The sequence below is a fragment of the Poecilia reticulata genome, chromosome 7 (assembly GCF_904066995.2).
Source record: "Poecilia reticulata chromosome 7, P_reticulata-male-v2, whole genome shotgun sequence".
Classification (NCBI taxonomy): Eukaryota; Metazoa; Chordata; class Actinopteri; order Cyprinodontiformes; family Poeciliidae; genus Poecilia; species Poecilia reticulata.
In genome coordinates this window covers 23,124,549-23,151,449 of record NC_088836.1, presented here as the reverse complement: position 1 = coordinate 23,151,449, position 26,901 = coordinate 23,124,549, and the positions used below count along the sequence as shown (strand labels likewise).

The 26,901-nt window shown below is 38.7% G+C and overlaps 1 protein-coding gene across 1 annotated transcript in view; it reads left to right on the top strand.

Moving 5' to 3' along the window:
- Positions 1 to 2,902: 2,902 nt before the first annotated feature.
- Positions 2,903 to 26,901, top strand: part of LOC103467941 (cadherin-4-like) — a 258,109-nt gene continuing 234,110 nt past the window's right edge. Inside the window, exons 1-2 of the mRNA XM_081609125.1 lie at positions 2,903 to 3,301; positions 4,934 to 5,045. Of these exons, the coding sequence (XP_081465251.1) occupies positions 3,245 to 3,301; positions 4,934 to 5,045 (169 nt within the window). The 5' untranslated portion in view covers positions 2,903 to 3,244. The remainder of the gene's footprint in view (positions 3,302 to 4,933; positions 5,046 to 26,901) is intronic.

Sequence of the window (26,901 nt, the reverse complement as noted above, 5' to 3'; positions counted from 1 at the left end):
CTACATTCTTGCTACATGTAATTTTGCAGTGTTACCTTATGTGCATTTTAAGTTTTATTTTAAAAAAAGGAGCAGATTTTGCCCTTTTTTTATCTATTTGCTTGTTTATCTAAGCAAATAGCAAGTGATGTTTGTGCTTCTGTGGGCTAAAACTAAATGTAATGAAGAACAGTAAGCAGCGCATGGTGACAGCTGTGCTTAGCATTAGAAGTACTGGTTAACAATAAAATCATTTCAGCTTTAGAACCTCAACACTGAGTTGTTTTCTTTTAGCTCAGCCAGTGTTTCAGATGTTTGAGTCATCAGAGGGGCGTTCTGTGTGTTGTGGTTGATTCAAATTGCTCCACAAACCCCACTCACTCTCTTCTGGAGTGAGGCTCAAGCTTCTTATCTGTTTCTCACTCTCCTGCTCTGCGCAGATAAATCTCACTCCAAATAAGGAAATTGCCTGCACTCACAGCAAAACACTTCTCACTGCTGTTTGTGATTTGTGTTTTTTTTTGTTTTTGTTGATGTGTAGTTGGACGTTTACTGGTTTTACACTGTTTATTTCTCGGGTTTGCGTTTACACAGCTGGAGACGTTAAAATTAGGAAGGAAATAATGAAAAGAAATTATTAATTCCAGCAGTGCTGCTCAAAAAGTGATGTAATATAACATGTGAGACTCTCATGTTATGTAGATTTGCTACAGAGTGAAATATAATTTTCATAATTTGGTGATTGTGGTTTGAAGTTTATTATATTTTGGATTTACTTATTACAACTTGTATCATTGTTGTGTATTTTATGTTTTGTAAGGACCTCCTTGAAAGTGAGAAGGTGCAGTTCCACCAGGTCTAATTGCTGCTGCCAGGTATAATTTTGATGAGGGAATGACATTATCACATACATTTTTCCATAAACAAACTTTTTCAATAATGTTCTTTTTTTTTTTAAAATGAATCTGTGCACCTACTTTTTAAGATGACACCTATCACAAAGTGCTAATCTTGCTGGCTGTGGGCATTCAGCTGTTGCTACTTTTGCATTGTGACAACACAAGTAAAATTTCAAGTTATTTTCATTGAATTCATTTTTCATACAATTGTAAGATCAATGTGTTTTAATAAAACAACAATATAAAAACAGCCGGTAAAAATGATCAAAAATTAACTAAATTTTTCACTGCACACAATGCAAAACGCTATTACCGTATTTTCCGGACTATAGAGCGCACCATACTATAAGCCACACCTACAAATTTTTTAAACTGGAAACGTGCATACTGTATATAAGCCGCACCGGGCTATAAGCCGCTGATATCTCCGCCGCTCTCGGTTTTCCATAAGGACGCAGCAGACGGCATAGGTCCTAATAAATCTGCTGGATTTATTAAGGACGCAGCCCTCCATCTCCAACACTGAACCATGGTTTCGTTAACCGAGCTTACGTGAAGCGGTTCTTTTTCCCTCCTGTACTGCCAGATCGACGACCTCCAACTTAAAAGCTGCATCATATGAGTTTGAAAACATTTCTCCGTTGTGCCTGCTGCTAGCAAGTGCTTGTTCTAAATGAAAATTAGCACTTTCTTCTTTGATTTCCAATTTTGACTTCCACTGATTCACTTCCTGCTAAAGAGCCCCCTGGTGGTTGAAGAAAAATCAGCCGCACTGGGCTATAAGTCGCATGGTTCAAAGCATGGTTTGGTAGCGGCTTTTAGTCCAAAAAATGCGGTATATGTTTGTTTGTTTTTTTAAGAGGAGCATTTCAGTTGTTTTTTTTTGGAATCATGACCACATTACAATACATAAACTGACTTGGACTGAATTATTGAGTTGCAGATTTTTTTAATTTCACAGTTTGATTTAAAAAATTTTTTTCCTAAAATTCTTTGGAACGCAACATGATAACATCTTATCTCTTGTAACATGCATTTTTACATCACAAGTGAACAGTCCAACTTTTTGTCTCTATAAAGGATAAAGTGAGTATTCACTTGGTCTGCCCACTAAAATTACTAAATATTAATTTAATGGATATTGAAGGTTTCATCTCAGTGGGTTATTAAAATGATCCAACATTTTTCTGTGACTACATTAAAAGTCTTCACAAGTTTCAATGTAAATCAAGAAATATTCAATTAACCATAAACTTTTCTATTACCCTGGCAGATTGTGGTTTAACTGTTTAACTGTGACGAGGACACTGGTGTATTCCTGGAACCATTGTCTGACATGCAAGCATTTTTGGGAGGAATTAAAGGGTCAATAATCTTTACATGTTTCTTCAGACTGGAAGTAATATTAAGGTTTTGAAGTAGTCAATCTGTTGAGGGAACTAAAGATTACGGAGGTGACTTGAAGCTTATCTCCAAAGAAAAATAATCAAAATGTCTCTGGGAACAAGCCAATGACAACCTATTTTAAATACATGTGATAAAAACAGATATTGTTTTATCTAAGTTACAGTGTCAGAAAAAAATTTGAGTGGACATAATTTTATACCTATACTGCCAGGGGTGTGATTGTTTTTTTTTTGTCTTAACTGATTTATCCATCCAGATTACGTCAGAAGTCTTAAGAGGAGCGCAAAGCCATCGTTTCACCTACATAATTGATCTCGGTTCGATTTGAAAGCTCTTCCAATGTTCTCCTAATCATATAACCCCGTTAAAAGTTTTACTTAAAACATGCAGGAGATAAATTAAGACGAATACACATAAATAAATAAATACATACGTAAATTTAAATTATTGAATTGCGTTGGTGGCGCTACTGGACAAACTGCTTTTCTGACTTAAAGTTGTTCATACTTGTTTTAAATTTATTTCTTATCTTCACTTTTTGAATCTCTGATCCCAGCCTCTCCCGCCCCCCCACCCCCCCGCCCCCCCGTCTCTCTTCAAGCACCGGTGAAAAGTTGCAAGAGCCGCAACGAGTGTGTCTTTAAGTGCATGCGTGGAGTTCTGCTGCACCGGGTGGCTGATAGGAGGGGTTGGAGTGAGTGACGCTGGCTGCGCCTTGATGCTGAGCGGAGCGCTCACCTGCAGACGAGAGGAGCCGGGGAAAACTCGGGACAGAGCTGCAGCACACACTCACGGAGCGCAGGGTGAAACGCAAGCGAAACAGCCTGACCAAAGTGGGAGAGGAAATTAAACAATCGCCGAGGAAGAACCGCGGAGCGACCCTCTTTTCTTTTCTTTTCTTTTCTCTCTCTCCTGTTCCTTGTCCAGGCAGCTTTGACTCTCGCTTTTTACTCGTCACAATGAGGACTGACTTCGCAGTGGTCCTGACAGCAGCTCTTCTTTTTGATTCAATTTGGGTGAGATGTCTCTCTTTTTGCTTTTCGAACGCTTGTGATAAATAATAAGAAAGTCACACAGGCAGAGAGAGGAGAGCCGCTGCGGTGTGCTGCTGCTGCTGCTGCAACACGAGCCGCGCTTGCTCCTTATTTTCCTACAAGTAGGCTAAGCTAATTGGTTCCCTAATGAATTTCCAACATATAACAACAAATAAAAGTGAGACCTAACAAGTCGGTCCCGTTTGTTCTGGCAGGCTTTTCCCTCAGAATTGGAGCCATTTCAGCGCTGCCGAGCAGCAGTACCCCACACAAGTTAAATTACGCACCATCTATTCACCAGGGTATAATGGCTTCTTTACCAAAGTAATTTAGTCATCTTATCCAATTTTGATTTAGCTGTCTTCCATTGTAATGCAATCTCCTGAATAAAGTTAAGCTTAGAAGTTTGTTTCTTGGTATTTAATCAATAAAGCCTAAATGAAATCTCTGCCGGTGGGCTTTTTCCCTGACGGCGCTCCAAGTAGCCCCTCTTCCTCTCCCTGCTGCAGTTTCAACCCTGTTACTCACTATTTGGTTTATAGCTCAGTATATTTTAATCTTCCATAGCTATAAATCGAAATTAGAAATTGCAATGCTATAATACCTTTAATATGCCCCTAACCAGCTTTTTGTGTTGTTCTGCATGCATGTGTGTGTGTGTATGTGTGTTTTGGACACATTGGCTGCTTGAGTGGGTCAGATCATTAAATTTAACCATCACTAAGCAATAAATCTCTGGTGTAAACTTGTGTGCAGACAGTTTGATTAGTATATAAAGTGCACACACTAACACTTACACTCGTGCAGTGTGCAGTTCCCCATTCAGCGAGAATAAGAGGGAGAAAATGATGCTGCATTCATGCTGCTTGGTCTGCTGTGCATATGAGTCTCACTTAACCCTCAGCATAATACACAACCCAGAGATGCAGCAATTAATGGACCAAAGATCAGGATAGATCAATATTCCCCTGATCGACTGTCGTCTGTGTTTGAACGGTCAAAGACTGAAAAATCAGATTTATTTTATACCTATAACTAAATGAGTAAAAAAAATAATTAAGAACTCACACTGTTTTCGGTGCATAAATGTAACAACTGACGTATACATTGCTGCACTTTTTTGAGTTAAATAAAAATCTGATACATGGTAATCATTTTGTAATTTCTTTCCTGCTGTGTTTAAAAGCTGCCACCTCTATCACAGAACCTTCTGTAAATTGTTTTCATCGTTTATGTGCAGAAGCTCTCGGAATAAAAAAATTGGAAGTGGTCCGAATCGGAGAATAGACTTTTAAAGAAAAATCAATGTCGGCTGTGCATCCCTAACCTTCCTCTTTACAGTCCACAGTTTACTTTAAGGAACAAAGTAAAAGAGCACATTATACCACAAGCTACAAAGTTTAAGGGACAGATCAATCGGTAGCATGCGTACCCCTCACAGAAGCACACAAATAAAAACCAGTTGCAAAACTTGCTGATTATCTTGCTTCTCGCTGTTGTTTTATTTGTTGCATTCTCCCAAGGCACACAGCCTACAGGAAAAAAACAAAACAAAACAATCAATAGAATCTATGTTTATTGATGTCTTGTGCTGTATTTTTTTCGTCTTTCCAGAGGAATAATGGGGAGCACGCCTCCCAAGGTCCCTGTCGACCTGGCTTCTCGCAAAGCTTCTACTCCGTCCAGATATCGAGGGATGTACTGCAAGGCCAGGGCGTACTTAAAGGTAAGCATCTTAATTGGGCTGTCAGGTGGTTTACATTTTGTCGAGGCTATTTACAGTCGAGTAAAAACACCCCATCCTTCAGATAAAACGGCGAGGTTCCCTGTTTCACTGCTAGTTTGCATTTATCACGGTGTTAAGCAAAAACTGTATCATAGCAGAAACCTGCAGAAATTCCTGAAGCTGAACATAATGTTCATAATCCGGTGTGTTCTGTAGGAGCAGCTGCTTCTTCACTCAAGGTTACTCAGCAACTATTTTGATTTGTTTAATATTAGAACGGAAAAATACTTTACTGTTTGTTTCTCTCACAGTGTATTAGTTCAACTTTTTTCTATGTGTTTCTTTGATTCTTTTTTTTTTTAAGACTGCTCAGCTTTTTTCACTTCATTGTTTTTTTTTTGTCATCATCTATATTTCACTTATTGTGACCTTCACACTACATTATCTTACCAAGTTTTATGCGAATTGCCTCAATTACACAACGAGCCGAGCAAGTTTGAGGACCCGATAGTGCAGGAAATGGAATCGACATCCTGTGTCTAATCTGGCAGTGCTCCTGCCAATGTGAGCTAATTGCAATTCTCTATTGATCCAAATGTTTTTGTTTTTTTTTTCTCTCTCATAGCTCAAGCTGCATTGTTTTGCTGTGGGCAACAATGGCTCTTTTTTGTGTCTTCTGTGTCTCCGGCAGCTGCACGGTTTATATTTCTCACTCTCCTTAGCTGTGAGAGACTTGGCTTGGCAGAGATTCATCTGTTGAGACTATGTCCTGACTTTGCCCATGCACACACCCACGCCCACAGACAAAGGCGCACCACACACACACACACACACACACGCACACACGCACACAAACACACACACACACACACACACACACACGCACACACACACACACCCACACACACAGACACGCTGAATATTTTTCCGTTGCCAGGCTGTACAGTCAGACTCGGTGAATTGCAATATATTTTTTGCATTACTTTATTGAACGTGTCCGTACATGTGTTTGTTTGTTGTGATATTATAGTGGTGGAGGTATCATCGCTTATTTTAGTGTTTCATTAACTTCAGCTTATTGCATCCTGGCTGGGTGTGGGATTGAATGTGGGATGTTGTCACTTGCAGTGGGCTTGCTCTAAGTGCGGTAGTGATGTCTTCAGCCCAGCAGGGGGTGTCAACACAATCACAAATAGTCACAGAGTGAGCCATCCCTGCTGCACAGGAGTCGTTTATTCCAGCAAGCATTATTTATCTAGTTTGGTCTCCGGGAGATGAAATTGTCACACTATCTGCCTTCACACATAAACTAATCTTTGGTAGGCCTAACATGCTTATTTTCAGGTTCCTGTGTGTAGCTGCACAGAAAGTACAGAGTGTAAGTCACACTAAAAGGCAGTTTCAAGTCTAAACCTCTTTTGAATTGTAGTATATTGTCTTACAAAAGTATTTATCACCCGTCTGGACTTCTCTATATGTTGTAACAGAATACCAAAAAGAAACTATTTTTCGGCGTGTGCCAACACATAGTAACGCTTAAATCTGCAGCTGAAGAAAACAGATAAAGAAATTATGTTTTCCCCAAGGTTTTACAGATAAAATAAAAGTGTGGCATGTATCTGTTTTCATCCCTCCGAATCAATAATTTGCAGAACGTTTGGGGCACGTGTCTTCCAGGTTTTCATAGATACTAACATGTTTGTCCGCTCCTTATCTCAGCTCCAGGTAAATTAGATGGAGAGGTTTTGCCACAAATTCCCATTAGAATTTAAGTCTAGCATTTGACTGGGATGTTTTCAATGAATGGGATTTGATCTAAAGTAATCGTCTTCTGATCTTTTGTAGCTCTGGATCTATGTTTATAGTCATTATCCTTCTGGGAGGAGTCTCAATTCTTTTCCCGCCTCTAATCAGTTTAACTTCCAAAAATGCGATATATTGACCTTCATCCCATCGCTAGAGGAAGCTAATGCTTCCCACAGCATAAGGCTGCCATTTTTCACTGTGACAGTGGTCAGAGTGATATGTATGAAAGTTTGCTTTTGGTGTCTTCTGAACAGGTGATGGCTTCCTTTAACCGTATTTGTCGTTTTGCCTCTTTTCTGCTGAGGACAGATTTCTATAGTGCAGTCCTCATAGTTTTACTGCTTATAGATTCTTCCACATGAACTCTGAATATGGCTTATCTGATTGATGCCGTCCCTTCCCCACCTGTCAGTTTATTGAACTGCCATGTCTTGGTAGATCTTCTGCTGTGCCACGTTCTCTCCATGTTTGGAGGATGTCTGAAAACACTGATTTGTGAGATGTTCAAAGCTTGGGATATTGTTTTATAACTTAACTCTACTTTAAACTTATTCGCAAATTTATCCCTGACCTCAGTGTTCCTCTGTCTTCGTAATGTTTTTTTTTTTGCAAATGTTTGCACTGTTATTTTGAAAATAGTTAAATATTACCAACAGTGTTTCTTTACATCACGACTAAAACAGATTTTGTATTTTTTTTGCTTAGCATTTTTCATTTGTTTTGTCCCTTCTGCTTGAAAAGTTCCATTCCTCACAGCCTCACAGCTGCACTGTCATCTTCATTTGTGTCTGAGAGCACAGATGCTGTGGACACGCACCCACACATTCAGCCTATGAAATAGCCAGACTTTCTGTGTGATTTACAGAGCTGAGGCGTTTTGATTCATACACGAGAGGGGTGTCACTGTAGTAAAGCAGGAAGTGGCTCTGCAAAGGCTTTAATAACAACGTTGTTTAACCCAAAACCGTCAGATGAGGGAAGGACTGATGACACCCCGCTCTTGCACACACACCCGTGCACAAACATAAATATATTCATGTTAGCCACGAGGGGCAATAATGGAAAGGACAGAACTAGGACCTTGGTCATGATGGGTAGCTTGGCCTGGTCTAGACAGGAGGTCAGCAGGAAGGAGGACGGTGTAATGTTTCACTCTGATGTGCCTAATTTACCTAAAAACATAAAAATACTGGCTACCTTCGGCAAATACCGTAAGTCTACAGAGCCATTGTTGCAAAGTCAAATTTCCGGGCACTATATATATTTTTTCTCTGAAAGAACTGCTTCCCCCTTTCATTGTTGTGTTTTATCTTCTATTTCAATGCCGCTCTACTCTGCTCACTGATCATTCACAAGGTCAACTCCCTAATGAGCAATTTTAAAAAGTTTCTCACAATGCTGTTTTTTTTTTATTAATCCTCTTTCAAGTGAACAATGGTGCTAATTTAGACGAGTCTAAAAAAGTTTTTTTTGAACTGTCTGGCACCTTTTCAAAAGTGCTCAGAAACTTTTCACTCTTCAGTGGAGCCTGTTAAATGGAGCTTGAGTTATCTACTCAAATACTCTGTGCCGTTTTAAATATACGGGTTCAGATCAAGAAACTAGGAACATACATTTATTTCAGATATTCTACTCAAAAGTGAAATATGGAATCAAATTCACATATTTTCTTCAAATTTGTCATATTTCATGTTTATAGAGTTTTACTGTGGTTCGGCTATGGCCTACAGAATCATGCTGTATTAAGATGAAATTAAGAGAAAGTTGAGTGGAAGACAAAAACTCTGGTAGAAAGCATTTACAAGCAACGCCAAAACGCAACCTTGAAGAGATTATGAAGCCAAACATATTCATGAGTTTGTAGGAGACTTACAATGTTTGTGCAGTATGACTGTAGTCAGTGTTTAAAGAGCCACCACACAGAGACGTAGCTGGACTTCACATTCATTTTCTTAAAAGTCTTTTTTGTACCAAAGACGATACCAGAAAAATCTTAGCTGAGCTAAGGAGAAGAAGGTCACAAGTCTTCTTTTCTGATTAAATATATATTTTTTATTTGAATTGGAAATCAAAATTAACCGAATAAAATGTTTGAAATACAGTATAATACTCTTCTTTTAAGGAATCCAAGTTATCGATAATTACAGAGTTAAAGGTTTTATGTTGCTCTACAGTGTGTACATAAGAAAACTCATGTCAAATGAGATTACCGACTGAAATGATTATTTGCATTTCCATAGAGCGAACAATTTATGTTAAAGATAACCTGGAAGACTCGTACTGCTCTTCATCCTTTTGCACAGCCAGTAGACATTATCTCTAAAATATTTTATTATATAACATATAGCCTGCTTTTGCATAAAATTACGTCTTACTTTATTTTAGAATATATATTTTTTTCTATTGTTATGTTGCCAAGCATAGATTAATAATCTGCTGTGTTTACAGGGAATTTTAATGACTTATTACGGCATTTCATTACTCTTCAAGAGAAAAACAGAGTAACAGCTAAAATCAAATCTATACTTAAACTAGCAAAGGAAATACCATTTTGCCAAATATCAAACGAAATAAAAATGTGATGAATTTGGCAGAATTGTGGGCAGTAATAGCACAAATCCTTTCTGTTCAGGAGTCGGAGAATCCGTCGGCTGTAAACGCTCTCTTGTATTATTCCCAAGTTGCATAGACGATTGCAAAGTTGTACATTATACTAAGCAGCTTGGGCAGCGTATTCGCTTCTACGATCAGCTGCAGGAGCTCTGGGGTCGTCCGAAGCACAGAGCTGGTGTTCGTTATCAGTTCTTTCAGCTTCTTTGTGTGAGTAGCTCAGATTCTGCACACACATAAAGAAAACAGCACTCTCCACTTCAAATTTATAGAATATCCTCAGAATCTTGTACATATCTCGCACATATTCATATATACACAAACCTGCACATATTAAAAAAATAAAATTTTCTGTACTACTCCTTTGAAAAAAACCCTGGATGATGCATTTCTTATCTAGCCTCCAGGTAAACAACAAATTCTTCAACGTAGCTCTGTAATAGATTTTAAGTATGAGGAAGCTTCAGTGCACGTCTTTGACTGCGGGTTGTTAATAATGGTAATTTTCACGATCTTTCAAACAAACAATGCTTATTCAGTTTTTTTTATGTAGTATTTTTGTTTTAGATCCTAGCATTTTGACTTTGATCGTTGCCATTGCGTAAGAATGAACCTCACTTTGAATTGGAAGCAAACTTTTCCTCCTAACTCAGATTTATGAGCAGCAACAATTGACTGTGTAAATAAACAGCTGATGCCTCCTCTTCTAAGTGTTGTTTTAACGGCACTCTGAGAACCCCGGCACTCCAAAGTGCCCTAGAGAAGCAAATACTTTGTTGAAGATCGCCTTCCTGAGAGCTTTTTATTTAGCTGATGCTTAAGTTCCCAAATCGCATGTGAGCTGTAGGATGTATTTTGCTTTTAACGCATTACTTCTACATTTGGGCCAGGCTGGAATGCTTTTGCCCGTCTCTGTTTGTATGTTTCTTAGAAACCTGTAGGGATCAGCTGTTGTTTTTGTTTTGATGTTTATAACTGGAGAATTGAAAGTGAATGCACAGAGTTTTACAATGATGGTACGAATGTTTGTCACCGGCAACATCAGACATATTTTATTCCTCCAGAACAGACGTATGGAAGCTCCTTTAATACAAACTTAACACTTACTGCAGATTGAACAGAAGGAGTGAACAGAACACCTGCCACACTCAGTACGATGTATTCAGGTCTAACATCACATTATTATACACACCTTTTCATGTTAAAAATAAGTAACAAAACTATAAATATTTTATAATGTATAAACTATATATATATAAAAAAATAAAAAATTCCCTTCTCACCCTCCGCGGGTGGTCTGTTTCATCCTCTGAGCTCGGGTCCTCTACCAGAGGCCTGGGAGCTTGAGGGTTCTGCGCAGTATCTTGGCTGTGCCTAGAACTGCACATTTCTGGACTGAGATGTCTGATGTTGTTCCTGGGATCTGTTGTAGCCACTGCTCCAGTTTGGGGGTGACTGCCCCGAGGGCCCCGATGACCACAGGCACCACTGTGGTCTTCACCTTCCAGGTCTTTTCCAGTTCCTCCCTGAGGCCCTGGTATTTCTCCAATTTCTCCTGCTCCTTTTTCCTGATGTTGTAGTCACTTGGTATTGCTACATCCACCACAACGGCTTTCCTCTGTTCTTTATCCACCACCACAATGTCCGGTTGGTTCGCCATTACCATCTTGTCTGTCTGGATCTGGAAGTCCCACAGGATCTTAGCTCGGTCATTCTCCACCACTTTTGGGGGTGTTCCCCACTTTGATCTCGGGGCTTCCAGTCCATATTCTGCACAGATGTTCCTGTACACTATGCCCGCCACTTGGTTATGTCGTTCCATGTACGCTTTCCCTGCCAGCATCTTGCACCCTGCTATATATATATATATATATATATATATATATATATATATTATACACTGCTCAAAAAAATAAAGGGAACACTTAACACAAGTAAATCAAACTTCTGTGAAATCAAACTGCCCACTAGGAAGCAACACTGATTGACAACGGGGACCCTCGTCGGGTCAATCAGTGTTGCTTCCTAAGTGGACAGTTTGATTTCACAGAAGTTTGATTTACTTGTAGTTATATTGTGTTATTTAAGTGTTCCCTTTATTTTTTTGAGCAGTATATATATATATATAATTTTTTTTTTTGCAGTCTGTGTCATATGTCATAGTTGTTGCCAAAGCACCGTACAAACAGAGTTACTTCATGTGTTGTGTGCTTGTATTCCTTTGGACAGTTTTGTCTGTGGATGATGCTTTGTGCTCACTGAGTCCACTCTGCTGACCTTGCATTTGTTGTCATTTATATGTATTCCTTGCCTTTTTGAGTAGGATTGTTATTCTGCATTATGTTGCAACTTTATTGAAACCAGTGTGTTTTGATAAACTGCTTTTTTAATTTTCTAGTGCAAGAATAAAACGTATAAAAGTGTTTTGTACTCTTAAATTTAAGATTCTCAAAATATGATGCAAGTCGCTTTTGTCAGATTTGGCTAGTAGGTGCTGCACAATATCAGGAAAATGTGATTTAATAATATTGTTGAAAGTTGTCTTGAGAATATTGACTATGATCAATTCCTCTGACTCCTTTGTTTCCTATTTATATTAAAGAATTCCCCCACATCTCTCCATATAATGAAGTTGATGGAGATTGGTTTAGGAAATGACCCAAATGCGGAGCAAAACTTTGTTTGAAACAGAGTACTTTAATAAAATAAGAGGAATTACAGAAAAACTGCAGAGAGAGCTGGTTGTGGACCACAGCTAGCGAATGGAGAAGGTAAAAGAAGAATCCAGCAGGGAACAATGAAAACCAGTGACCTTGTATGTAAAGGCAGGGGTGGAAATGACAAAGGAACTGAATAAACTAATCAGAGGAAATGCTGTACACCTGTAGCTGGGAGAAAGCAGGAAACTGAGGGATGGAGACTAATTAACAGAGGAAACTGAATTACAACTCAAAAGCCCGACAATGATCTAAGAAAATAATTCAAATGTACAGAGAATGAACAGAAGAACAAAGTAAAGAACTAATTAGAAAGGATGAAATTTATAAAGCAGTAAATCCAGAGAACTGAACAGAATATGGCAAGAGCTAAAGCGCAAAAAGTAAAGCAGAAAACGGGTGAAGATCACACAAGTAACTACTTACACACCACTGAAGTTGAAAAGCAGATTGGGAGTGTGACACTGTACTCAACTTAATCTTCCAGTTTCCAATTGGAAAATCAGTAGAATATGCTAAATGTTGTGCTACATTAAAAGCTAACTACTATTAGCATATCCAGCTAATAAGTGCAAAAGTTGAACAGCTCTGTGTGAAAAAGAGTTAATGAGATAAGAAACAGAAGTGGAAATAAGTGGTTAAATGCTGGAACCTGAAAACAATCTTCAGTCGTACTGGATTTTAAAGTAACTTTGCATACGGGATTTTGGTTTTGTGGGATGTTCTGGGTAATTTGTCAACTGCTTTTGCTTTTTTAAGCTCCTTCCTTTAGCCAATAAGTTTTTTTCACTTTATTTTTGTGTTAAAAATAACACTACAATGTAAGAAAAAAAAAAATCTGTTATCTGTGAAAATAGTCTCAGTATGATTGTTTTAAAATATTACTGTTTTTGAGTTGTTCTTGTTTTTTCACCAGCATAAGATTTTCAAAATCCTTTTTCTCAGTAGACATCTAGAAAACCTTGGAAAATTCAAACGTTCCAATAAAACTTTAGATAATTTTTCACAATCTAATAGTGATGCTAAAAGCCAACTGTTGGCTTTGCATTGTGAACAACCTTTTTCTTCTTCAAACCTGAAAGCAGATACATTGCTAGTATAAAATTACGGGATCTTTTGCTTCGGGGTTAAGCACAGAAAGAAAACTCCCCTTCTTCTGAAAACCAGAGCTGTCACACATTTTTCAGTGGTTCACAGTGGTGATGCTGATAATGTGGGGACTAAAGTCTGTCGGAATGGATGACTCATGGGAACCAGAATAAAAGAAGCCATTTCTTTTCACATCCTCCATAGGGATGGGCAATACATCAGTTTTCTCTTTCCCTCCACCCTCAAACTGAATTAGATTGTTTTTGATTTCCTGTTTACCTCTTGCCCCAAATCTCATGACACATAGCCTGCAGTGTTTTCTGGGTCGATACCAGACAGGGGCTCCTAATGGAGATTTGACATTGTTGGAACACAGCCTTCTCTGCCAAGTTTCTGCATCTGCCTAAATAATTTACATTATTTTCACTTTTGTCTTACTACTTTTGGATCATTGCGTCTAACTTATTTTGTAATTTTTTGAGAGAAAGACTGTTTCCCTGGATTTGCAAAAGCAATTGTCTGCAACCCAACACCGTGAAAAGTTTAAACTCGGCTATGAAGCAAAAAAAACCTAAACAATGTAAATCCATCTTCAAGCCATCTGTTTGAGCCATTACATGATTTAGGTCTTGTTTTTATAAGAATATGTTGTCTTTGACACAAGAGCAGCCACATCTGCTTTCACTGATTATTAATCAAAGCAATATATCTGGCAGGCTCCCGTTGTATCTTGCATGCCAGAGACAACTCTAGAGACTTACTGAGGTGCTGGTTAGTGTTTTTTAGGCCAAAGGCTAATCTTGCCTGAGGGAGCTATAGCTATAACCGCATGTATTATATGCTGTATATATGTGTGCAGTTGACTTTAGGAATTTCTGATGACTTTCTAGCTAGGCCAGTATTGATGATTTGGCCACATGGTTGAGGTTTTCTTTACATTTATTCATGTGATAAATGAGACAGAGAAGCATGGAGGGACTACGACTGCAACAGTACATTTGATTAATATTGCTAGGATCGGACAGCCACGTCCCTGTGAGCCTTTTCTAACTGAAAGCATAATGCACATTGACGTAGTTGTCTAGAAAAACGGATATTGTGCAGACTTTTGTAAGCCAGTCACTACAAAGTTAAGAATGCGGGACGAAAAAGCAGGTGGAAACCATTATTTTCACTGAATTTGAAGATAAATGGCAAATAAAAATGGTGCAGAAGGTAGAAGGAGAGCAAATGAATAATGTTGGACACTTCCTGCAGATTAAGTTACTCAGCTGCTTGTGTGAACGCTGCGTACTTGTCATCTGCTCGGTACATTAAGAGACCTCCTGCCTCAGCGTGATGAGCCTTCCGAGGTTCTTCGGGACGAAGGTTATGGCCCTCCTGAAGACATTAAGCCCTATTAAATACTTTGTCTGGACTCTAGCTCTTCAATGGACAGATGGTCGGTGTAGGTTTTGACAGCTGTAGGATGACGAGGGGGCAATATTAGCGCTCTCATATGCCCTTTATCTTACAAGCACAAATACGCATACATTAAACAATAAGAACAGGTTTTCCTCTCTGTTCTGTTGGTAGATTAGTGTTGCATAGGAGCTGATGGGATTTACTTGCATATTGTTTGGTGCATTGATTGTTCGTAGTAAGCAACTTCAAAAAAATGTCCTCTTGAAACCACTCTTCTGCTTGAAAACGTTAGGCATGGATTGGATAAAACCACCTCACTTTGCTTTGACTTTGCACTTATGCTGTGTACGTATATTAGCTTGATTACTGTAAGAAGATAACACAGTGATTAGAGTAGAAGGAAAGATGTACTTTTTCTCTCACGAGTTTTGAAGAAATCAGGAAAGATCCCGTTATCTTTAGTGGAAAACGCTGATTGTATGCATTGATGCTAATGCTGATTCTTAAGTATTGAGGTTGTTGTCTCCAGCATCTTCGACACTGCCTGCAAAATACTACATTATTGTGCAGTATTTTACAGTATCTAAGAGGTTTTCTTCCAGTACGGCATTTTTTTTGCTTCATCCATGGTTGCATCAACCAAGTTTAAAATCCCTGTTGAAGAAAAACTTCCCTAAAACAGCAGCACCACCATGTTTCACCGTGAATGTTTGCAGGAATAGGCAGTATTGGCATTTTGCACAAAGGGTCAGTTTTTACATCGAACTGTTTAGTTTGCAACACTTAGCTGATAATGCTGAGTGCTGTTTAGTGAACTTTGAGGGTTGGAGCAACCAAACACAAGGAGAGTGACTGTAACTCTCTGTGCAGCACTGACAGTTGTGCGACTGCTGCCTGGTGGAGAAGAAACGAGGCTTTGTGCCAGATGAGTTCATGAAATTTGCTAGTATCCATTTGGATTATTGGAAATGAAGAAATCTGTCTTAAGAAATGTAGGCAATTGGTACGCTCAACTGTAAAATCTCAACTGTCTGTGGAAAGCGAGTGTAGAGTCTGTGTGGTTCACAGAATACTAGATTGTACAATATTCAGTGAGATGTTGCAATGATGTTGAATTATGTTTTTGAACACCTGTTTGATATTATCCTGGGTCGTTATCATACTGTTTGTTCACAAATTCCTCTGCAAAAATATTTTCTGTGCCAGGAGGAGATGAAAATTACACTTTGAACATAAATGCATTTTTTTGATTTTTGTACAATTCTTGACTCACCATGTCATTCTCTTTATCCTTCATCTTAAAAAATATTTGTGGGGTTTGTAGTTGCATTGTACTTGTAACGTAAGAAAATGCAGAATGATTTTAATCGATACAATGGTATAAAACCAGAAATGGTGACTCACTGACCATTATTTTAGTAAACCTTAGGTCTGAAAACAGAAACTGTAGTGTGGGTAGTTACTGATTTAATACTGTTTCTGTGGCACAGTTTTAATTATAGCATCAGTTACAACTAAAATCAAAGTGATTTTGCTATTGCAACTGCATTACCTTTAGTTTTGTTTGTGTGTCATGTCTAATAAAGATGAACGATGCTGGATAAAGGGACAAAAGTAACAATGTCTTGTAGCTATAGGTTTTATATGTGCCGTTGTTTCTCTTGATCTTTTTTTTTTTTGCAAATTAAATAGATCTGAGCTTGCTGCGGACAATTCTCTTGTAAAAGAAATACTTTACTCCGTTTTCTTATAGCAAATCCTAATAAAAAGAGACGCAGCGAAAATCTAATTTGCAGCCATCGTCATTAAAAGTGCCTCATAACAGTGGTGTGAAAAATTAATGAAATATGGTTGAGTATTCTCACCTCCAACCCAGCCCTCCATTATCTCTTTGCTCTTTATAGTTTCCAGACTAAAATCAGATCATTATATTTAATTAATGAAACTTCTGTCCATTTCTCATACTTTCCTAATCAACAGTAGAAGTGTGTGATCCGTCTGTGGGCAGGAAAGATTCAGGAGCATTACATATGCTATTCCCTTTGCTTGAAGCTCCCTTGTCTTTGTTAAGGGAGGATGAAAAGAAGGATGGAAGCCCTCAGAAGACATAGCTGTCTGGTAATCACTAATTGTGTCCTGAACTCCTTTGTGAATGTTCGCCCGTTTAGTTCTTAAGTTCACCACACAGTCAAATTATTGTCTCAGTACAAGGAAGCTCAAGGAGGACACAAGAGACTGGGAGACACAGATAGAGGAGAAGGGGGTTTAAAAAGCAGAGTGTCACTAATGTTAATTAATGAGAAGACAATGTTGGGTCCCATGGTGTCTCGCCCTGCGCTATTCAACACGTGAAACGCTAACAAGGGGGAAAATAAAGGTCCTCCGAACAGGGCACCCTTACAAACAGTTGTCAGCAGCAATTAAATATTTATATTAAGTGGTGACGCCATGCCATGTGTATAATTGTTTCAGCATTTAAGTCAGGTCAGTTATACAGCTCCAGCTGACATAACGCCAAGGCTTTTTAGAAAACAGTAATCTAAGTTATACACAGAAATATATAATTAAATCAGGGGTGTCAAACTCCAGTCCTCGAGGGCCGGTGTCCTGCAACTTTTAGATGTGCCTCTGCTGCACCACACCTGAATAGAATTAGGTCATTAGCAAGGCTCTGGAGAACGTATATACACAAAGAGGATGTAATTAAGTCATTTCATTCCAGTGTTTTGTACCTGTGGCACATCTAAACACTGCAGGACACCGGCCCTTGAAGACTGGAGTTTGACACCTGTGAATTAAATCAATCTAATCATACAGATAAATTTAAATTCTATTAACTACATTCTAGTAGTCATAATACAGTTCTGTCAAATTTACTTTGTAAAAAGTTTTCCATCTAATGAGTTTTAAGGAGAGTGAAAACCCCCCAGGGTTTTATGACTATAATGGAAGAAAAAATGAGTGAGTTCACATTTTGACTCTAGCATGGTTAGCTAGTGTTGTGGCCTAATGTTACGAAAATGGCAGTCTCCCTCCATAAAGACCAAACAGTGTTGTGGTGGCACCCTGACTGAACAGTAGTCACATTTCCGACTATCTCAGCTTCTTCTGATGTCGTTTTTTAAAACTCCTTTCTGATACTGAAATTATCTTTGAATCTCCTCTATCTTTTCACATTGACGGTCTTAGTGTAGAGCCACGGCTCCTCCACATCGAAAGGAGCTGGTGGAGGTGGTTCAGGCATCTGGTTAGATGCCTCTCTGGTTAGGTGCTCCAGGCACATCCCACTGGGAGGAGACTCAAATGTCACGCTGGAGGGACGATGTTTCTTGACTGACCTGGGGAGACTTGGAGTTCCCCCAGAGCAGCTGGTCTAAGTGTCAGAGGAGAGGGGAGTCTGAGCCTGTCTGTAGGCTGCTGCGCTCTCAACCTGAACCCTGGATAAGCAGAAGACAATGGATGGATAGATCTTCCTTACCAATTAAAGGTTATCACATTTGAAGAGTGATATTGCCAGTAAGACCTGGTAACACTTGCACAAAGTATATTTGGTGATGGGAAAGATTTGATTTTTGAGTGAATGACTGGCCAGTCATTTCAGTAGATTCTAGTTGGCAGCTGATTTCTCTTGGACTCTTTATGTTTAACAGGGTGACAACAAAGGGATAATAGTTTGTTCATATACTGAAGTTATATAATTTCTTGATTTATTACTAAATACATCAGGGCACTGGAGCAGTAGAATTTCTGAAATGGTAATCATTATTGCAACACAAAACTGTAAAGAACTACTTCATATTGTTTAAGTGAATAAATCATAACATCATGATTGCAGTACTTGGCAGTACTACTGCAAAAACACATTATCTGATACCGTGCAACCCTACAGGGATCTATAAGCTAAAATTCATGCTACAAAATTAAAATGGAAAAACCCATCAAGTCTGTATCAGGGGAACAAATGCTATTTAGTAAAATAAAGTAATATTTGTGCACAGGAACCTGCTACACATTTTTAAAAAATCTCAGGGAAGCAATTCATCAATTTCTCATGGAGACTAGAAAAATAGACTTCTCAACCGGATGTCTGCTGTGCCGCAATTAGTTCTTACTGTGCAATTTCCTAATGCAATTTCAGTGCTTCTTTTAATTGTGAAACCATTTACAACGGCAAAACCTCATTTTTCCGGTTTGCCCAACCCAATGGTGGGCCTTTGTGAAGAAACACCCAGCAGGAGACTTTAGAGAAATCAGAAGTGTACCAGTGAGGTCCATGGCTGAACACCATGGAGACTTAAAACGATATTCCTTCAGTGGAGCTCACTGGTGGGTTTTAGAGCTCCTTTGTGAATTTGGGCTGGAGTGTTGGAGACCTCCGCTGCCAGAAGGAGCGGGACGTTAGTTTGTGAAAAAAAAGAGAAAAAAAAGAAAAGGAAACAGCTGTGCCAGTTTTTGCATAATGGACCAATTTTTTCTGTAAATAAGTGGAGTATTTTTTTTTTACTTGCGTTTTTGGTCAAAGTCTGTTGGCTGGCCAGAATGGTCTTTTATGATTTCACAGAGACTGAAAGACCAAAGCATTGACTCGGTGTTAGGAATATTTCCAGATTTTGTTTATTTACAACAGAGTTCATAGAGGCTTCTTGCAGGTAGTTCTTACAGCATTTAAAGCAGAAGCCAGGTGGGTAACTTGTGAGTTCACACAATGAGTCTTGATCATTTTGAGTGAAGCTTGCAAGCAGGTTGGCACAGAGTTCTTATACGCAGTCCAACTTTTTTCCAGAGGAGCAAGCTTCCATCAGATTTGCAAGCAGCTGGGTATCACAAAGAAAGATAGACAGAAGTGAAGGAAAAAAAAGTGGAACAAATGGAGGCAGGAAGCAAGATAAAATGACAAAGATGATCTGATCTTATCACTTAATGTGGTTGAATGAACTAAAACTGAGGAAGGAAACCTGGTGTTCAAACACAACAGGTGGTTCAGGTCCATGGATCCCAAACTGCTGCACTGGCAGTAAACCCTTCCAAAACAAAACTCTCTAAATAACTACTGAAGGGAACAAAACAAGAAAAAAAGGTCATGAGTGAAATCATAAGTAAGCAAAAGAAAAATTAACCCACAAGGAAGAAGGGAGTGCTGGACTCCATGGTCTTTAAAAGTGAAGTGACACTTTAGTTTTGTGTGCTTCAAATTCAAATAAGAACAATTGCTTCAGCTCTCAGGCCCTGATGACACGCCTCGAGATATTTTTAAAGAGATTTTTCTTCTGTTGGTGAAAATTTATTTTAGTCAGTACCTCTAATACCCTTTCTGTGCCAGCAGAAGTCAACCCAGGGGTATTATACCCGGAAGATACCAAGCATAGCACTTAACGGTTGACTTTTGTGGGTTGAACTAGCTTCCCAACTTGTGGTAGAGGCAGGAGCGATGCTTTTTTTTTAACCATTTAAAACCCATTGGACAAATCACGCTTAAGTTTACTGCAATAGAGTAGATAACCTAACTTTACCCAAGGAGAGTTTGTTCTGTAAAGACTTCTTAGACAACCCATGAGTTCAATGATTTAGAACAGGAGATGGACAACTGTCTTTTTCTGTCCAAGGTTCTAAATTGGTTCCAATCCAAACTATTTGATATGATTTGATAAAGATAACTAGAATAAATCCAAAAATATTTGCTCTAGAATGACTTCATTCACAAAGCGACATGGCCCTTTAAGGAAAACGTGCTGCTACTAAACCAGAAGACCATATTAACAGTATAGAAATAAAAAGTTGTATTCAGGTTGGTTCTTGGTCTTCATAAATAGTTTTGTTTTAGAAAATCATAAATACAGTGGTGCATGTTAAATGTGATTTTGTGAGTTACAGGATGAATATCTTTGAATTAAAATAACACCAGAGTAGGACAGTGGTGACCGCTACATTTCTTTGTGTTCCCTGGTTATTTGGATTTCCTCAGTCTCAGTAATGTGAGGGTAAGTTTTATTGCATTCAACAATATACCTTGAGCTTGCCTTTCTAAACCCTGGAATTATTTACATTTATTTCAACATGAAGCCCAAATGACCACTTTCCGATAAACAGTGGATGACTGCTGTAAGGAAGGGAAGGTATGTGTTTTTGTTCTGCAAAACATTACGTGAAAATATTCAGTTGTGAACTGTATAGGTTTATTAGCTCATGCAGCATGTCTCTGTTTTTAAGGCTTGCAAAGTCCTGTGATACTTTTTGTAAAAACATCATGAATTGCAAGCTAGCCGTCTGAACCCTAGGGAGGGGCCCCAACAGCACTTTGAAAAGCACACTGGACAGATCTTCTTTCTTCTCCTTCTCCTTATCTGACTATTGTCTTTTTCAGCAGATCAGAGGACGAGGCAAAGAGTGAGGCTAATAAAAGGGTCCGTTTTCCTCCTCTGGGCCTGCTAGAATGTAGAAAAGCAGATAAGTTGCCTGGCTCGGAGAATGATCAGAACAAAGCGAATCCTGTGGCCACAGAGGGAACAAGCTCTTGCAAGGGAGTGTGAGTGGGGGTGGGGAATGAGAGATGGGAAGGAGGAGAAATGTTAGAGGAGTGCAAGCGCTAGAGGACCAGGCGAGCTTGAGAGAAGAAAATGTTTGCTCACTAGAAAAGGATGAGGGACTACTTTCTTGACTTAAAGCTTGGATGTGAATTGAAATACTTGGTTTTCAGAACCTTTGTTGTGAAGTATTTTTGGCCTTTCGTGATCATAGGCATCTTGGAAGCTTCTGCACAGTGGAGATAATGAGCTCTTTGTTGCCCTCCTATCAACCGGGCTTTAGACATTTTTTGTCACAGTCACACAGTTTTAAATGTGCTCTTACTGAGTCAAACATGGACATATATGGAAAGTTGCCCCTCGACGGAGGAGGCAAACCTTTGGTCTGGAGCAGCTGATTATCCTAAACAGTCAAATAAAAGGATTACAAGGCAGTGTTGTAATCCAGCTGTCAGTGCCACAACTCATTAGGAAATGCAAGGTACAAAACTAGCAAGGGTAAAGGGTGAAAAGAGGAGTATGGAGTTATAAGAAAGAGTGAAGAGATTGGTGGAGTTGGAAGAGATGGTAAAAAACTCAGTAAGGGAGGAATTACAGTGATATAAGGGAGTGGGAGGAAGAGGAAACCAAAGAAATGTATTGTGGGTGGTGGTGGTAGTAGGGGGGGTGGGGGGGTGGGTGTCTAAGTAACAGCTTCACCATTCTGCTCAGGGGGCTCTGCGGAGAGTTTTTATTAAGCTTTCATCTGCCTTTCCTCCTCTAGTTCTCAGCTTTTCCGCCTCAACAACACAAACATAAGCAGATGCAAGCAGCACTAGAGCCATGTCAGTCACGTCTCAAACCCACAGTTCTGCTTGCATTTCCCAGATTAATTAAGAACAGTGATTTGTTAATTTAATTGTAGGTGTTGGGTTATTTTCTTTCCCCTCCATCCCCCCTCTGTTGCTTTCTTCTGCTGCTTGCTCCCTATCATCCACTTGGCAGGCTAATTTGCCCTGCAGCTTTGAGGAGGGGAAATGAAAGGTATAGCAGAGGAAGCCTTCAGATGGTTTATTAAGAATTGATTTGCCACAGTGGCAAAGAGTCAGACTGTAGGGAGATGCATGCTGACGTGCCTCCCAGGCAGACACCCTCGGGCTGTGGTAGGGTAGGGGGTTAGAAGGAAAGCCTTGACTAAAGAGAGGGCAGTACAGGAAAAAAATTATATTTTATTGTTTGAGTGACTTCAATGAGTGCATTTGCGGACCACTGCTTATGAATCTCCAGCCCCCAACTACATCTTTGACCCTTGTCCTCTCAGCACTGATATGCTTTTGCATTTTACATGTAGCGGTCCCTTTCATTAGATTAAGCAGTGGGTGGCCTAATAGTCACGTCTAGTGGTAATAAAAAAGTTGGAAATTGCCAGCACACCCCACTGTGTAACATCTGATTTCTGTTGTTTGAACGTGCAAAAGCTTTAGATTGCTATGGCTGCCACATCTTTGCACTGCTGCCAGCTACCATTAAAGTGTCACATCAGAACCAAGTTGTTAATGAATCTGCATTAGCACTGGAGACAGGCCTATAGCCACCTTTACCACCCTTTGCTGGCTGCATCTACTCACTTTCTCGTGAGTAGATGTGCATTGGACAGCATGTGAGGCAGGAGATATTTGACGGATCAGAGGCATTAGAGCTTCAAAGCCTGGGAGAGAAGAGAGAAGCAGAATCCCCTGCAGCTAAGAGAGATGGTTAAGAAGTCGGTGCATCTTATCTTTAGCAGCCTATCTCTGCATGCGCACACAAGAAGCCCCTGCCCCATTGATTTACAGCTGGTCAGACATCAGTGCTATGAAAGCTTATTGACTCTTCAGTTATGGTCTTCACTCTGCTCGTTTCTTACCAGATGGGCTTGTTGATTCTTTTTCCGATGCTAATGAGTTGATTGGTCGCTGTAGTCTTCATTTTCATCTCATCAGAGAAGCGTGGCATTTCTCATTATCCTCTGGCTAAATTTATATAAAACGTACTCATAATTTGGTAAATTAAACAACTGTTTAGTTGATCATTCAGGGTGTATTTTAATAGAGTAGATTAGAAATGTGCTTTTTTTGTTTTCTTTTAAATCCATTATGGCATCCCTGTTTGTGTGAAAACTGTTGCAAATGCAAAATCACAGGGTGTTGCCAAAGTACTCATACATTTTAATGGATGAAATCACATAGTTAGCAAAAATAAAACTTTTTCTAGGCCTGAAATGGAGCAGAGTAAAATTATAAAACAATACCCAGAGCTTTAAACACTTGATGGAGCACAAAACAAACCGTCATTGGAAATTGCATGAAGCCATGACACAACTGAAAGGATCACTACGTAGCTATCCACCTAAACTGACCATCCAAGCATAGGGAGCAAAAACCACAGAAAGTAGCCATAAAGACTAATGCTTACTCCAGAACAGCTGTGCAGATCCACAACTCGGGTGGTGAAAAAATTCCCTCTGTAAAATAAATATTAGTTCTGACAAGAAGAAAGCTCATATTGAAAGGAAGTCAGAATAATTGTCATTTACAGTTTCACACAAGTATGTAGATGAAGTGGCACACTCAAGGAAAAATGTGTTGTGGGAAGATATGACCATGAACTTTTTGGTCAAATTGCAAAATGGCACACTTGAGACAAACAAAAAAAAACTTGACTTTTCTGGGGCAAAATAAAAAGAAGTGCAGAAGAAACCGCATCTCACATTGTGTAGCATTTTGCTCTATTGTCATTGCTAGGTGAGCATCATAAATTAGTGTTTTAATAGGTGCATAATATTGTCTCAGATTGTGTGTAAATTTATGTCTTTGAAAGTGCAATTTGTGTCTGCGTTTGGTCCATTTTTAGTGGTCAGATGTCACTCAAATGACAAAGAAAGTAAACAAGCATTCTTCATTAAATCCCATACTTTCTATGCTTATCTATTATTAACATGTCGGTATTTCCTCAGCGTTCATTAGTCTTATTTGTGTTTTTATTTGTAATATGCATTACGTCTGTGCTGCATGGCACACTGTCACACAATGAGCAAAATGAAGATGAATTGAGTCGTTTCTAAGAAAATTGCAAAGGGAGAAGACAAATATATTTTGTGAATGAAATATTTTGTTTTGACGAAATGGATTTTCTTATCAGCATTTATTATTTATAATAATTATCAGATGAAGCTGGCGTGAATTGTTAGTTGCGGTTCCATTATATTTTCACAAAGCAGAAAATTAGAGACTTCAAATGAAGCTATGCAGTAGAACAAAATAGGTTGTCTTTTGGTGTTTACTGTTTTTCACACAAACGATTGCTGCACTTTGAAAAACGGCACCATTTTACTAAGCACAAGATTCCTGGTGTAGACCAGTGCATGGAAAATAGAAGGTTAAATGTTATCTTATTTTGTATTCATCAAGTCAGATATTTTTATTGTTTATCTCAGTGAGTTAGGCATCCCTAGTTTTCCCCTAGTTTTCCTTCCTCGTCTTGCTTTCCTGTGTGTTGCTTTTGTCTGTCAGCATGGAAGTGATTTGTCCTGCAGATGCAGACTAATGAATGAGGCGTCCTGCTCATGGGCTGATATTAGCCCGGGTAGCAGTTCTTTTGATGTGATTAGCTCCATGCACACTTTTGACAAATTGGGCTGTCCTTTGCTCACAGCTGAAGCACTAATCAATGCCAAGAAACAAAGAAGCCCCTTCAACTTATCAGAACATGTAGCTCTTCACGTGTGTACTTGTGTGTTTTTTCTACGTGTCAACAGGGAAGCCTGGGAAATCATCTTTCTCATGGCCATAAATTGACATACACTTTGCATGCTGATCTCTTTGTGTGTTGTTGTTAGACTCATATAAACTCCTTAAGACACATCCATCAACCAGAATTTGACATCAGTTTTCTATTCATAGTGCGAAACAGAAAAAAGCTAATCTGAGAGAAAAAAAGCTTGTTTTGCTAAACACAAAACAGTTGCATAATACACACCTATCAAGTGTAATTTTGAAATACCAAAGCCAATTTTAAGAAACTATAATATGAAAATGTGCTTTGCAGATAAAATTGAGACCAAATCAATTCATTTAATAACAATCTCAGTCTTACAAAATACAGACATAAAGCATACATTTTAAACTTGAGGGGAAATATAATAAGGATAAGGCAAGTTAGAAAAAGTTCATTGTTTCTGAAAAAAATATTGTCACAACTAATTGTGTTTAAATAATTGAAAAGAAACCGATGCTGCACATAACGCGGACATATATGTAACCAGTTATTTTAGCAGCAGCAAGAACAATTGTCGCTTTTCTGTTTTAAAGACAATTAGCTTATTTGCTTTAGTTTAAAATTTCTGTGTAAACTTGTAAAACCAGTGTATTTTGCCAGAAGGTTATAATACAATAAAATGCTCTCACCAGCTCATGCCTCACTAGCATCCTCAGAAATTTTAATTTGCGCTGGTGACACGGCAACATAGTCAGACGGTAGGAAAAATACACACATGGGCAGTTTAGTTCCTACTGATCATTTTAAAAAATGGATACCTGGGATTGATTTGGGAAAGTTGTATGCCACACAAATGCTACAGAAAACATATGTACAGTTAAAACACTGTGTAATAAAAAAGTACAAAATAAACTATTTGCCAGCTAAGCATTTGAGGGAAGGGTGTTGCTAGGATGAGTTCTAACTTCATGAAAACTTGTCATTTGGATCTTTTCTAGATGATAAGACCATGTAAACCATACAAATACCTCTGGCCTGCCAAACCCCAGTGATCAAAATTTGTGGTATGCAGCACATGAGTTCATTAACTGCAGCCTGTTTGATCTGAATAAAGAACTGAAAGGCAATTACCAACTCTGTGGAATAAATCAATGAGTGATTGTCCTGAGTTCTCTTTCAGTGTTTTTTGTATTCCTTGTTTTTCATGGTTTAATTGCTATTAGCTCCGTGAATTAGCTCCTACTGTTGCGTTGTTTAGTTCCTTAACACATTAGTTCTTCAACAATACTCTGTAAGGTTCATAATTAATCCAGAAGCTGTAAAATTTGAGTAAAATCTTTGAACCAGCCTTCAGTTCTCAGAACATGTGTGTGAAAATCTACTTTGGAAGCATGCTTTAACTGCAGAATGTTTGGACAGAGAGCACTGCGGTGCTTGCAGAACTCAGAACAGACACGTGGAAATTATTTTCTTCTTCATTTGTTTGCAGTCAGATTTAACTTGGAAATGTGCACACAAAAAATCCTTCGCAATCCCCCTAGCAGCCGTAGAAAGATTTTCTAAATATTTAACTTTAATTTAGATACCAGATATAATGAGAAATTGAAGGTTTTCTGAAACTTTTCTCCTGCGATTCCATCAGTTCAGCTAACTAAGATACTGTATAATGGATTAAACATCCCATGGATGACTGACTTGGTCTAAGGGACAATAAGGTTAAATATTACACAAGTGATTGGATAATTGTACATGAGATATTCTCGTGTCATCATCAAGGGAATATGTATTTACATATCTTGGAATTTTGGAAATCGACTTCCTTTTCTGTCACTTAGCATATAGTCACTGTGACAACTTTCCCTGAAATCCTAATATCTTTTCAAACATGAACAGATAATTTTTTTTCCCTTTGTCAATAGCTGTTTTAGAGATAAAACAATGGTACTGTACCCGCTGTTATTCCCCCGTCTTCCA